The sequence below is a fragment of the Ochotona princeps genome, chromosome 33 (genome assembly GCF_030435755.1).
Source record: "Ochotona princeps isolate mOchPri1 chromosome 33, mOchPri1.hap1, whole genome shotgun sequence".
Classification (NCBI taxonomy): domain Eukaryota; kingdom Metazoa; phylum Chordata; class Mammalia; order Lagomorpha; family Ochotonidae; genus Ochotona; species Ochotona princeps.
The window spans coordinates 4,803,927-4,817,563 of record NC_080864.1 but is presented as its reverse complement, the minus strand read 5'-3'; the positions used below and the strand labels follow the sequence as shown (position 1 = coordinate 4,817,563).

Below are 13,637 nucleotides of genomic sequence, written 5' to 3'. Positions count from 1 at the left end.
TGGGGGGTGGGGGAGGCACCAGGTTTGGGAGGGGCTTGTGGGTGATGTCACACCCGAGGACCCCGCCCCCACTCGACCCCCAGGGGTCTGAATCCTTGTACTGTAATACTGAAGACTGACAAGCTGGCCACTCCGCTGTCCCCCTGCTCCGGCCACCCTCCCCCTACACCTGGCTCAGTGCAATACGGCCCCGGCCCCCAGCCCCCGCTACGGTACTGTCGCCGCGGCCCCTCGGCCCCCGGCCACCCTTTCTCCAGTGGGTCACATGCATCACTCCCGCCCACCCTCGTTTCTGCGTCCAAACCGATTCCGAAATGAATCTGCAAACCTGTGTCTTAAGTGTCCCCAGGGGCCCTGTGTCCTCCCCCCAACGGTCTGGGACGTGACAATCCTGCTGGGGTGCCAGGGCCAGGGGACCCCGTGGTCCAGCACGCTGCTGCTGGCCCCAGACCAGACGTACCCGAATGCAGCCCTGGTCCCCCAGCCACCCTCCCCACAGTCCCTCTTTTTACGTTGAGATTAATAAATTGGGTATTGCCATCAGCCAGCTGCCCCTGCCTTTGCCTCCGGCTCTCGCTCATGCGCTCTGTCCCTGGGGACCTGGCTGGGGTTGGAGGAGTGAACAAACCTCGGGGTACAGAGCCCAGACAGCCATGACTGCCTCTGGGCTCCAGCTGGAAGCTTCTGACATCCAGGTGACACTGGCACCCTGGGGTGGTACCCCGTTCCCACCACAGTGACGCCCCCAACAGCATTGAACAAGCACAAGCCCTTGCCCGCCTCCACATGTTCCAGTGGCAGTCACAGAAGGGGAAACGCAGGGACTGCCCTGGACCACGTCTTCCCGGCACCATGGCAACCTGCATCCCAGGACCAGTACTGTCAGCTCTGGCACGAGGGGGGGGCAGAGCTGGGTCGGGTGACAGCGCCAAGGGCGCGGGGATGGGGACGGTGGGAGCGGCTCGTCGTCCTCCCGGGACGGGGCTCGAACCTGCGACCTGGCCGAGCTCGGGCTCTCAGGCACGCCTTCTGGTGGTCACGCCCACGCGTCGCCACGCCCACAACACGCAGCTGGCCATGCCCTCCGTGCCGCCCACTCGGCGCCTCAGGACCCCGGAAGCCGCGCAGGGCCCTGCCGGGGCTGCCCCCAGCACTGCCTGACGCACGAGCGCCGCCCGCGGAGGCCGTGGCCGCTGGTGTGTCCGGCGCTCGGGCCGCGGAGAGCGGCAGCAGCGACGTGCGCGGGCGCCGGGCGTCCTGGCGGGCTCGGCGGGCCGGAGCTCGGGCTGTGCCGGGGCGGGCGCCGACGAGGCAGCCCGGCGTGCGCCGCGGCCACGGAAGGCCCCCGGCTCGGGGTGCGAGGCCGGCCGGCTGCCCGATGGGTCGGCACAGCCGCTCCCGCTCGCGCTCGCCGGGGCGCCGGGGCCATGGACGACGGCGGGAGCGCGGGGCGCACGATCGGCGGGGGAGCCGGGAGCGCAGGTGGGCGCCGTGGGGGCGGCAGAGAGACGGCGGGGCCCCGAGACAGCCCGTCCCGGGACCCGAACGCAGACACCGGGGACGCGGCGACCCCGTAGACACCGCGAGCCTAAAGACACCCTGTCCCTATGGACACCCCGTCCTTGTAGACACCGCGATCCTATTGACACCATGAGCCTATAGACACCCGACCCTATAGATACCGCGACCCTAAAGACACCCCGACCTTATAGACACCGCGACCCTATAGACACCCCGTCCCTATGGACACCGCGACCCTAAAGACACCGCGTCCTTATAGACACTGCGACCATATAGACACCCTGTCCCTGTAGGCACCCCGTCCCTATGGACACCACGATTCTATAGACACCCCGTGCTCACACACCCCGTATCTGGTGCCCTCCCCCTGCTCCCTGCAGCAGGTGGCTGTGCTCCCGGGGCCTGTCCCCTGACCCACCCCTGTCGCCCAGGTCTGGCTCCGAGGACGGCCGCAGGCAGCGGCGCAGCCAGAGCCCCCGGCCCCGCAGGCGGCGATCACGCTCGGGCTCCGGAGAGGCGCGGCGGGCGCGGCGCTCCTGGTCCCGGGGCTCGTCGTCCGGCAGCCGCACGCACAGCCCCACCGAGGCCGAGGCGGCCCTGAGCCGGCAGCAGAGGCTGCAGGAGCGGCTGCGGCTGCGGCAGGAGCGCAAGCAGCAGGAGGAGCTGCTCAAGGCCTTTGAGACGCCCGAGGAGAAGCGCGCGCGCCGGCTGGCCAAGAAGGAGGCCAAGGAGCGCAAGAAGCGGGAGAAGATGGGCTGGGGCGAGGAGTACCTGGGCTACACCAACACCGACAACCCCTTCGGGGACAACAATCTGCTGGGCACCTTCATCTGGAACAAGGTGGGCTCGGCTGCCCTGTGCTGGCCCGGCCCTCGTTGGGGTGCCGTGTGCTGGCCCGGCCCTCGTTGGGGTGCCGTGTGCTGCTCTGGCCCTCCTTGGGGTGCTGTGGCCTATGCCCTGCAGGGTGGCCCCAGCCCTGCCAGCCTCTGCCCCCGCCTGCACTTGGTGGGATCCACCGAGCTGGCACCCTGGGGAGCGGCGGCCTCTCCTCATCCCACTTGTTCTGCAAAGCCAGAGTGTCCGGATGTCAGCCCAGCTTCTGGGGGACACAGCGGCGGGATGCTCCCCAGTGCTCACCCTGGGCTCCCCGAGTGTCCCCACGCTGCCCGGGATGGTCCTGGGGCCCTGGCACCCTGTGGCCCGCCTCCCCTCCCGCACTGCCCGGCCTCGGGTTGCCCCTCAGCACCGCGTCCCTGCAGGCGCTGGAGAAGAAAGGCATCAGCCACCTGGAGGAGAAGGAGCTGAAGGAGCGTAACAAGCGCATCCAGGAGGACAACCGGCTGGAGCTGCAGAAGGTCAGCGGGAGCCCCGCCCCCAGCGCGCAGACACGCCCACGGCCACGCCCACGCACCGCTGGGCAGGAGCACACGTCACCACGCCCACTGGCCGCGGACACGAGCACGCTCTCACACCCTGCCCATGCCCCCACGCTGTGTCACGGCCACGCGTACGCTGCGTCACGGCCACGCGCACGCTGCGTCACGGCCACGCGCACGCTGCGTCACGGCCACGCGCACGCTGCGTCAGGCGCAAGCCCCGCCCACAGCCCCTCACGCGCCTCACGCCCCGCAGGTGAAGCAGCTCCGACTGGAGCGCGAGCGGGAGAAGGCCATGCGGGAGCAGGAGCTGGAGCTGCTGCAGCGGGAGAAGGAGGCCGAGCACTTCAAGACGTGGGAGGAGCAGGAGGACAACTTCCACCTGCAGCAGGCCAAGCTGCGGTGCGCGGGGTGCAGGGGTGCAGGGGTGCGGGAGCCTGAGGGGTGAGGGCGTGTGAGGGGGTGCGGAGGTGCGGGTGCGGGCCAAGGGAGCGCACAGTGCATGGGTGTGTGCCCGGCCCCTCCCGCCCGCTGACACCCCCTGCCCCGCAGCTCCAAGATCCGCATCCGGGACGGGCGGGCCAAGCCCATCGACCTGCTGGCCAAGTACATCAGCGCCGAGGACGACGACCTGGCCGTGGAGATGCACGAGCCCTACACCTTCCTCAACGGCCTCACCGTGGCCGACATGGAGGACCTGCTGGAGGACATCCAGGTCCACGGCCGGCCTCCCCCTGCACACTGCGCCCACCCACAGGGCTGGCCTCCCCCTGCACACCGCGCCCACCCCACAGGGCTGGCCTCCCCCTGCACACCGCGCCCACCCCACAGGGCTGGCCTCCCCCTGCACACCGCGCCCACCCCACAGGGCTGGCCTCCCCCTGCACACTGCACCCACCCCACAGGGCTGGCCTCCCCCTACACACCCCACCCCACAGGGCTGGCCTCCCCCTACACACTGCGCCCACCCCACAGGGCTGGCCTCCCCCTGCACACTGCGCCCACCCACAGGGCTGGCCTCCCCCTACACACTGCGCCCACCCCACAGGGCTGGCCTCCCCCTACACACCCCACCCCACAGGGCTGGCCTCCCCCTACACACTGCGCCCACCCCACAGGGCTGGCCTCCCCCTGTATGCCTCAGCTCCCACCCAGGGCTGGCCTCCCCCTCACCTCCCCTCACCCCGCTCCCCTCCTGCTGCCACAGGTCTATATGGAGCTGGAGCAGGGCAAGAATGCCGATTTCTGGCGGGACATGACGGTCATCACTGAGGACGAGACGGCCAAGCTGCGGAAGCTGGAGGCCTCGGGCAAGGGCCCAGGTGTGCTGGACAGGTCCCCCGCCAGCCCTGCCGCCCCCGCAGCCGCCTTCTGGGGCAGTCACGGGCAGGCAGGTGGAGCCGGGGAGGGGGAGCCCCAGAAGGCCAGAGGGGTGCCAGCAGCAGCAGCAGCTTCCACTTCATCCCCCAGTCCTGCGGCGGATGCCGGCATTGGCCACCTTCCAGGCCTGACAGGGCAGCCCAGGTGGGCCTTGCGCAGGGGTGGGGCCGGGAGGGCCCCTGCATGGCCGTGCTGAGCGACCCCCGTCCCCGCAGGCGAGCGCCGAGAGGGGGTCAACGCCTCGGTCAGCTCGGACGTGCAGTCGGTGTTCAAGGGCAAGACGTACAGCCAGCTGCAGGTCATCTTCCAGGGCATCGAGGGCAAGATCCGGGCGGGCGGCCCCAACCTGGACATGGGCTACTGGGAGAGCCTGCTGCAGCAGCTGCGCGCACACATGGCCCGGGCCAGGTGAGCCCGCCGTGCACCGCCATGTGTGAGCACGGATCCCCGGCCTGCTTGGCCCCGCCACCCAGGGCTCTGCTCCCGTCCCAGGCAGCTACGGCTCGGCGGGCCTCAGGCACTGGGGCCTGGTCTCGGCCCACGCCTGTGAGTGTGCGCCCTGGGACGGGCCCGTCGCTGCCTGGCCCCTCGGCCACACGTCCTTCGGGGCCCAGCGGGGCTGGTGGGAGCATCCCGGCTGGGGGTGGGGGTGTCAGGGACCGAGGCAGGGGGACAGGGCCCGTGGCCTCCACGGCCCCTGGTGGGGGAGGGACAGGGCTCCAGGCCCCAGCCATGCCCTCCTGGCCCCTGCGCAGGCTCCGTGAGCGCCACCAGGACGTGCTGCGGCAGAAGCTGTACAAGCTGAAACAGGAGCAGGGCGTGGAGAGCCAGCCGCTGTTCCCCATCATCAAGACTGAACCCCACTCCCCCAGCCACAGGTATGGCCCCGCCCTCTCCCCTGAGGCCCCGCCCTCCCCCTTATGCCCCGCCTTCTCCCCTAGGGTCCCGCCCACCCCTGCGGCTCCGCCCTCTCCCCTAGGGTCCCACCCACCCCTGTGGCTCCGCCCTCTCCCCTAGGGTCCCGCCCTCTCCCCTGAGGCCCCGCCCTCCCCCTTATGCCCGCCTTCTCCCCTAGGGTCCCGCCCTCTCCCCCAGGGTCCCGCCCACCCTGAGGCCCCGCCCTCTCATGCCCCGCCCACCGCCTCTCCCTCCCAGCCTGCAGCCCGAGCCCCCGGCACCCAGCCCCCCGGGACCCTCGGGCACTGACGGGGCCCCCACCGAGCCCGAGGCCGAGGACGCAGCACCGCCGGCCGAGGGTGAGGGCGACGGCGAGGGTGACGGGGAGGCCGTGCTCATGGAGGAGGACCTGATCCAGCAGAGCCTGGACGACTACGACGCCGGCAAGTACAGCCCGCGGCTGCTGTCGGCCCACGAGCTGCCGCTGGACGCGCACGTGCTGGAGCCCGACGAGGACCTGCAGCGCCTGCAGCTGTCCAGGCAGCAGCTGCAGGTCACGGGTGGGCGGCAGGGCAGGGAGAGGGCGGGGCCTGGGGAGGGGGCGGGGCCGGATAGAGGCGGGGTCTGGGAGGGGCCTGTGGAGGGAGGGGCGGGGTCTGGGAGGGGCCTGTGGAGGGCAGGGCCGGATAGGGGTGGGGCCAGGGAGGAAGGGCAGGACCTGAGGAGGGGCGGGGCCGGTGAGGTGGGGCCAGATGGGGGCGGGGCCGGTGAGGTGGGGCCAGATGGGGGCGGGGCCAGGTGAGGGCGGGGCCAGTGAGGTGGGGCCAGATGAGGGCGGGGCCGGTGAGGGCTGGGGCCAGATGAGGGCGGGGCTGGTGAGGTGGGGCCAGATGAGAGCGGGCCCGGGAGGGCGGGGCCTGAGGTGAGGGGCGGGGCCGGTGAGGTGGGGCCAGATGAGGGCGGGGCCTGCGGTGAGGGGCGGGGCCTGCGGTGAGGGGCGGGGCCTGGCAGCGGGGTGGTCGGGGGTCCTGCCCTCACCCCCACCCCGCCCTGACCCCAGGGGACGCGAGCGAGAGCGCCGAGGACATCTTCTTCCGCCGGGCGCGCGAGGGCATGGGGCAGGACGAGGCGCAGTTCAGCGTGGAGATGCCGCTGAGCGGCCGCGCCTACCTGTGGGCCGACAAGTACCGGCCGCGCAAGCCGCGCTTCTTCAACCGCGTGCACACGGGCTTCGAGTGGAACAAGTACAACCAGACGCACTACGACTTCGACAACCCGCCGCCCAAGATCGTGCAGGGCTACAAGTTCAACATCTTCTACCCCGACCTCATCGACAAGCGCGCCACGCCCGAGTACTTCCTGGAGGCCTGCGCCGACAACCGCGACTTCGCCGTGCTGCGCTTCCACGCGGGGCCGCCCTACGAGGACATCGCCTTCAAGATCGTCAACCGCGAGTGGGAGTACTCGCACCGCCACGGCTTCCGCTGCCAGTTCGCCAACGGCATCTTCCAGCTCTGGTTCCACTTCAAGCGGTACCGCTACCGCCGCTGAGCCGGGGACACCGGGCACCCCGGGACTGCTGGGCCCTGGCAGGGGCACCCCGGGACTGCTGGGCCCTGGCAGGGGCACCCCGGGACTGCTGGGCCCTGGCAGGGGCACCCCGGGACTGCTGGGCCCTGGCAGGGGCACCCCGGGACTTCCTGGGGGCCTGCAGGAACCCGGCCGCGGCACCCTGAGGTCCTGCAGCGCTTAGCTGCCCCAGGTGGGCGTGCAGGGGCCGTGGCCCGCCGTCAGCACCTGCCCGCGCTGGCCGGGTCCTGCAGGCACCCCCACACCCCGCCGGCCCAGAGCCCGCAGGCCGCCCCACCCCGCCGGGCCTGCCGCCCGCAGCTGGAAGCGTTTCTGTTTCTCTAAAGAAACTTTTTCTTAGGTGGAAAATCCATTATTTTCACAGAATTGTCCGCTTGTGAAACGACATGTTTTTCTAATAAATGTTTTATTTTACAATAATCGTAGGTTCACAGACCGGCTGCGCCCCCCCACAGCTGACGTCTCGTCTCTGGTAACAGCCGCCCCCCCCCCCAGCCCCGGGCCCCTGGGAAGCGCTGGGTGGGTGGCCATGGGCTCCCAGCATCCTCGGGGGCCAGGGCTGCATCCAGCAACCCCCACCCAGCCTCCCCGTGACCCAGGCTCACCTGGCACCCTGGCACCCTGGCGGCTGACCCCCAACCCCCACTCTTCCTGGCCGGCTGTGTCCAGATCAAGAATAGCTGTGCACGTGCTGCCGCCACCGGAAACCACAGCCACGGGGGGCGCATCCTGACCGCCTTCCCTCCCACCACTGGGGCCCCCAAGGCCGCCACAGCCCCACACACCATGCGACCCGAGTCCGTGGGAACAGGGGAAAGCCCCGGCCAACCAGTCAGTGCCCCGGATGTGGGGGGACCAGAGCGTGAACCAGGCATCCGGAGCCCTGCCCCGCGGAGGTGCCCCCTGCCCGGCTGCTTCCCAGCAGGCTGGACATTGTCCTATCTCGGGATGCAGGAAGTGGGGCCGGAACAGCCACCCTGCCTCCACCAGCCTGTCCCTCAGAGCCAGTTCTTGGAGACCTCCACTACCTCCCATCCTGCAGCCCAGTCATGGGGGCACCCCCAGCCCACAGGGACCCTCTGCCCTGCTCCCCTTAGGCAGGGAGGGGCCACATGTACAGGACAGGGTGGGATCCTTGTGGGGTAAGGGGACATCAACAGGACGGGGGACCCTCAGGGGCAGCGGGAAATGGACAGGACGGGGGACCCTGGGGGTAGGGGGGACATCAACAGGATTGGGGGATCCTCGGGGGTGGGGACATGGACAGGATGGGGGACGCGGAGGATGGGGGACCCTCGGGGGCAGGGGGACATGGACAGGATGGGGGACTCTCAGGGGCAGGGAAACACGGACAGGATGGGGGACCCTCGGGAGTGGGGACATGGACAGGATGGGGGACGCTTGGGGGCAGGGGGACATCAACAGGATGGGGCACCCTCAGGGGGCGGGGGTTTCACAGACAGGATGGGGGACCCTTGGGGGCAGGGAAACACGGACAGGATGGGGGACCCTCGGGGGCAGGGGAACACGGACAGGATGGGGGACTCTCGGAGGACAGGGACACGGACATGATGGGGGACCCTCGGGGGATAGGGGGACATCAACAGGATGGGGGACCCTCGGGGGACGGGGACACGGACAGGATGGGGGACCCTCGGGGGACGGGGACACGGACAGGATGGGGGACCCTCGGGGGACGGGGACACGGACAGGACATGGGAGAAGGCAGGCTGGCTGGGCAGCAGATAGGCTCAGAGTGCCCTGGGACGGGGTGGGCGTCCCACTGGAGGCCCAGCTTAGGGCCGAGGTCACATCTGCTCCACCAGCAAACCTTGGCGGAGCAGTTGGTGCTGGGATCCCCTCGGCCTCCTGTCCCCCAACCGGGGGTCCTGAGTGAACCTGGAGTGTGGAGGGGGGTGCAAGCACCCCAGCCTCCTCTGGAACTCCCCCAGGCACCTGCCAGGACCCTCACCCCAGCCGCAGGTGTCACACTGCACCAGGTCCCCCCACCACACACACCCTGCGGAACGGGCCCTGTGCTTAGTAAGCACCAGCTGTATGCCGGCCTGGCGTCCTCGGGGAGCTAGCAGCCTTGCCAGCCCTCCCCCTGCAGCCTGGGGCGATGCCCAGACGCTCAAGAACGCGGGGAGGGGGGCCTGGCGGCGGGAGTGCCGGGAAGCAGCGGCCCGGGGCTTGGGGGAGGGTGGCGTGGCGCCCGAGAGGCCGGCGGCACCTCGAGGGTCCCACGGGCTCTCCTCTGCACCCTGAGGGTCCCGCCCCCACCCGCCGCGGCCCGGGAAGGGGCGGACCCAGCGCGAGCCGGGGCGGGGCCGGCAGAGAGAGCCGGCGGGACCCCACGGCGGCGCGCGCGCGGGTCGCTCAGCCCCCCGGACGGGGCGCACGGGACTCGGCCTCCCTGGGGAGCCCCTGCACGGCCGCGGGCCCTACTCGGCCTCCTGCGCCCCCGGCCGACAGGTCCAGGTGAGCTCGGGGCGCACGGGCTGTGGGTGTGTCGGTGGGCGGCTCCGGGCTGGGCGTCTGGGCCGGGTGGGTGGACAGCAGGCTCCGGGCCGCCCAAGCTGACCCGTGCATCCGGCCAGGGCGAGCAGGGGGCTGTGAACCCCCGAGCCCCAAGCGCACACGCGCGCCTGTCTGTCTCCCGTGGCCGCCGCTTTGGCGGGACTCGCTCTGGTCATTGGCGCTGCGTCCTGTGCCCCAGCCAGCCCTGGAGTCCCGGCAGGACTGACACGGAGCTCTGAAGCGTGGGGCCTTCTGGTGCTACAAACAGGAAGTGTGCCCAAACAGGGACCCCCTCCGCGGGAAGCTGGGGTGGGGGCAGTGCGTGTGTGTGCGTGTCCATGTGTGACAAGCACATGTCCCCACACCAGCCTTGGAGATGTGGGGGGTCGAGATCACGGGGTCCCCCTGTACCTGGCCAGGATGGCTCCGTCCCAGCAGTGAGGGGTCCTGGCTGGTCCCATTTCACAGAGGGATGTGGCGAGGCTGCCGTCCAGGCTCTGGGGAGCTCTAGAGGGAGCTGGATGGGCCCAGGGCACAGGGCCAGGCGCTGGGGGCTGGCGGGGCCGGGTAAAACACAAACTGATGGAGGAGGGGACGGTCGCATTCCAGGGGGGAGGACGGCTCAGGGCCCTGGACCAGCCGGTCACTGTAGGGGCGCACCGGCCTCTACCCAGGGCCTTGGCAACTGCATGCGCAGTTTCGGGAAACCCCAGGACCCAACCCCCAATCCCACCCAAGTCCCCAGCTATTTGGTATTGCAGACTGTGAGGTGCGCTGGGGGAGCCAGGCTTCACAATGCTGCTGCTTGGGGACTGAGCTGAGTCCTCGTCCAGGGACCCCCCAAGATGGCCACTGTTCCCCGAACCCTCAGTGGGCAGTGCTGGGCCGGGTGGGGAGGGCGGGCTGGTTCCCCAGCCTCCCCCAGCTGAGGGCTCTGCTGTGGAGCTCCTGGCCTGGGGGCCGGAGACAGGGCGCCTGAGCCCCAGAAGGGCCTGGTGCTCACAGGCCGGAGGCCCCCTCCCTGTCCCCAGGCCACAGGCCGCACAGCCGGTAGCCAGCAGGGACGCTCAGCCAGCCCAGCAGGAACCACAGACTGCTGAGGCTCCTCAAGGTGGGTGTGGGGTGGGGTGGGCATCGGGCCTCCCAGACATACCTGCGAACCCAGCCACAAGATCTCTGTGCAGCAGCAGCCCTGTGTGGCCACCAAGGGAAATGGGCTCCAGGTGAAGGCCTGGACTGTGAGGGTCCCACCCAGGTCAGCTGCATTGCTGCATTACTTGGGCTGTGAGGTGGGGGTGGGGTGAAGGCCTGACCTGGGACCCAGCCTGGCTCTTGCCCGCTGTGCCAGCCTCCCTCCTGTACCTAGTTCAAGTCCCAGCTCCCCTGCTTTCCCCCCAGCTCCCTGCTGACGCACAGCGGGGCTGGCTCCAGGCCTTGGGCCCCTGCCAGCCTCGTGGGAGGCCCGGATGGAGCTCCCAGCTCCCAGCAGGCTTTGGCCTGGCCCTGCCCGGGCTATCTTGGGCATCGGAGGAGTCAAGAAGAGCTTGAAGGCCAGGAGCCAGCCAGGAGCTCCCATGCAGGCATCTCTCGGGACGTGGGTGCCCAAGCCCTTCCGGTCCCTGCCCAGGGTGGCATGCATGGGCAGGGAGCTGGGCCAGGGTCCCTGGACACTGGGGCGTGGGTTGCAAGCGTCTCAGCGTCTCTGGTTCTGCCTCAGGCTGTGGCCCCGTGTTGCTGCGTGGCGGGCCTGTCCCATCATTCGGGTCCCACCCTGGTGCCCTTTGGAGCCGGTCTCCAGGGAGCCCGCGCCCAGAGGAGCTGGCATTCTTGTTTCTGCTCCTAAAAATGGAATTGGGTTTCTGTGACAAAAGCGATATGGGTGACAAGCGAAAACGGCACCAGTTCTCACTGCATGATCTCACGCGTGTGGCCTGTGAGGAAGGGTAGAGGTGCCCCCCAAGTTCCCGTGTGGGATGGAAGCCCCCGTGGGCCCTGAACCCAAGTGGGAGCTCTGCAAGACAAGCCCTGCCTTCTCTCCTCTCTGCCTGCAGGTGCATCCGCAGCCCCATGGCGCCGTGAGGCCCGGGGCCATGTGGTCCAACAACAGCTCCCTGGGGCCCTGCTTCCGGCCCAGCAACCTCAGCCTGGAGGAGCGCCAGCTCATCGCGTCGCCCTGGTTCGCCGCCTCTTTCTGCATCGTGGGCCTGGCCTCCAACTTGCTGGCACTGAGCGTGCTGGCAGGCGCCCGGGGTGGCGGCCCGCAGCGTTCCTCCTTCCTAACCCTGCTGGGCGGCCTGGTGCTGACCGACTTCCTGGGGCTGCTGGTCACAGGCGTCATCGTGGCGGCCCAGCATGCCGCCCGCTTGGACTGGCGCGCCGTGGACCCCGGCTGCCGTCTGTGCCACTTCATGGGCGTCGTCATGGTCTTCTTTGGGCTGTGCCCGCTGCTGCTGGGCGCCGCCATGGCCTCGGAGCGCTTCCTGGGCATCACGCGGCCCTTCTCGCGCCCAGCGGCCGCCTCGCCACGCCGTGCGTGGGCCACCGTGGCGCTGGTATGGGCAGCCGCGCTGGCGCTGGGGCTGCTGCCGCTGCTGGGCCTGGGCCGCTACTCGGTGCAGTACCCGGGCTCCTGGTGCTTCCTCACGCTGGGCGCAGGGCCGGGCGATGTGGCCTTCGGTCTGCTCTTCGCGCTGCTGGGCAGCCTGTCGGTGGCGCTGTCCTTCGTGCTCAACACCGTGAGCGTGGCCACGCTCTGCCATGTTTACCACGGCCGGGAGGCTGCCCGGCAGCGGCCGCGGGACTGCGAGGTGGAGATGATGGTGCAGCTGTTGGGCATCATGCTGGTGGCCAGCGCGTGCTGGCTGCCGTTGCTGGTGAGTGGGGCCGGGGACCCCACAACAGGCCCGCACTGCGGGGGTCCCCCATGCAACGGGCGCCAGAACAGTGAAGCAGCCGGAACTCGAACCGGTGCCCACGTGGGATGGAGATGTGGCCAGCCCCACTTCCCAGGCCGCAAGGGTCACCCCTGGAGCAGGGATCCCCGAGTTCCGCCCAGCCCCCCCCCGGGGTGGGGGAAGACCGAGGCCAGGCTTGGGGGTGCTGTGGAGAGGGTGGGCACACGCACCCCGGCTCACGGCCACCCCTGCTCGGCAGGTCTTCATCGCGCACACAGTGCTGCTTGTTCCTCCAGCCATGAGCCCTGAGGGACAGCTGCCCCCTGCCACCGAGCGCCAGCTGCTCATCTACCTGCGCGTGGCCACCTGGAACCAGATCCTGGACCCCTGGGTGTACATCCTGTTCCGCCGCGCCGTGCTGCGGCGCCTGCAGCCCCGCGCCAGTGCCCGCGCCCGGGCGCTCTCCCTGCGGCCCCAGCTCTCCAACGAGACGACAGCGCTGCGGTAGGGTTGAGTGGTGGGGGTGCTGAGCCCCCCAAGAAGCAGTTTTGGGGGCCCTCCGAGGGGCCAGGCCTCCCCTTCCTGAAAGGGGCACCAGGCCCTACCTCCTGGGGTGCACCTGACCCCCACCTCAAAATTATAGTCTCAAAAATGAACGCAGGTGTCCCTGACACCTGCAAGAATCCAGCTCGCGTCTGGCCGCCTCTCTCTGTGGTCTGGGGCCTCCGTGTGCCCGGCAGGGGCTGGGGAATAGGTGGGGGCAACAGGGACATCCCCTTCCCATCTGCTGAGGGCCAGGAGTGGTCTTTGAATCCCCGGGTAGTTGCTGCACTTGATTGAACAGCAGGTGGTTTATTTATTCAAAGGCAGAGTTACAGAGAGGCAGCGAGATGTTGCATGCACTGGCTCACTGTCCAGGTTGCCGCCATGGCCAGGGCTGGGCCAGAGGCAGCCAGGCGCTCCAGCCGGGCCCAGGCCCTTGAGCTGTCTTCTACTGCTTTCCCAGGCGCATCAACAGGGAAGTGGCGCCACCGGGACTTGAACCGGCGCCCCTAAGGGATGCCAGTGCTGCAGGTGGAGTCTCCCTGCTCCCCATATTCAGCAGGAGGGGCAAGGACTCCGGGTGTCCCTCAGGCAGCGGCGGGGCTGGGGTGTGGAGCCTCGGCTCACAGCGTCTCCAAGACAGGCCCGCTGAAACCCAAGCTGGTTCCCCCACCTGCTGCTTCCTGCAGCTGCACAGGGGACTACAGCATCACATTCACTCTAAAGGCTTGTGCTGGGGGGCAGAGGCCCTGGTGCCCCCAGCCTGGGTGAGGGGGCTTGACCCCAAGCTGGGGGGCTGGGGGAACCTGGGGGGGCTGCACTGGGGGTAGGTCGGGGGACGACAGTCGTGGTGGGTGGGGGAGACTTCTGAGGCTCCAGCTGGGGCTCAGGGGTCAGTGCTGGATGCCGGGGGGCC

At 69.7% G+C, this 13,637-nt stretch overlaps 2 protein-coding genes across 3 annotated transcripts; both read left to right on the top strand.

Moving 5' to 3' along the window:
• The first annotated feature begins 1,325 nt into the window (after positions 1-1,325).
• On the top strand, positions 1,326-6,994 carry CACTIN (cactin, spliceosome C complex subunit). Of its 2 annotated transcripts, none has more exons than XM_058657956.1 (10): positions 1,326-1,482; positions 1,953-2,361; positions 2,781-2,876; positions 3,154-3,299; positions 3,450-3,612; positions 4,105-4,219; positions 4,493-4,685; positions 5,033-5,155; positions 5,433-5,734; positions 6,235-6,993. In XM_058657956.1, exons 1-10 carry the CDS (start codon positions 1,379-1,381, stop codon positions 6,723-6,725), a joined length of 2,142 nt encoding a protein of 713 aa, XP_058513939.1. In that variant the 5' UTR covers positions 1,326-1,378; the 3' UTR covers positions 6,726-6,993. The 2 variants fall into 2 exon arrangements, with proteins under 2 accessions (XP_058513939.1, XP_058513938.1); XM_058657955.1 differs by having other exon boundaries at positions 1,330-1,482; positions 1,902-2,361; positions 6,235-6,994.
• A 4,344-nt stretch (positions 6,995-11,338) lies between these two features.
• TBXA2R (thromboxane A2 receptor) lies at positions 11,339-12,861 on the top strand. Its single transcript, XM_004595679.2, has 2 exons — positions 11,339-12,157; positions 12,438-12,861. The coding sequence occupies exons 1-2, from the start codon at positions 11,375-11,377 to the stop codon at positions 12,684-12,686; spliced, it is 1,032 nt and encodes a 343-aa protein (XP_004595736.2). The 5' UTR covers positions 11,339-11,374; the 3' UTR covers positions 12,687-12,861.
• The last annotated feature ends 776 nt before the right edge of the window (positions 12,862-13,637 follow it).

Coding starts and splice junctions, on each gene's coding strand:
- CACTIN (XM_058657955.1), top strand. CDS start 1,379: ATGGGTCGGCACAGCCGCTCCCGCTCGCGCTCGCCGGGGCGCCGGGGC. Junction 4,220..4,492: donor GGCCTCGGGCAAGGGCCCAG/GTGTGCTGGACA, acceptor CCGTCCCCGCAG/GCGAGCGCCGAGAGGGGGTC. Junction 4,686..5,032: donor GCACACATGGCCCGGGCCAG/GTGAGCCCGCCG, acceptor GCCCCTGCGCAG/GCTCCGTGAGCGCCACCAGG.
- TBXA2R (XM_004595679.2), top strand. CDS start 11,375: ATGTGGTCCAACAACAGCTCCCTGGGGCCCTGCTTCCGGCCCAGCAAC. Junction 12,158..12,437: donor CGTGCTGGCTGCCGTTGCTG/GTGAGTGGGGCC, acceptor CCTGCTCGGCAG/GTCTTCATCGCGCACACAGT.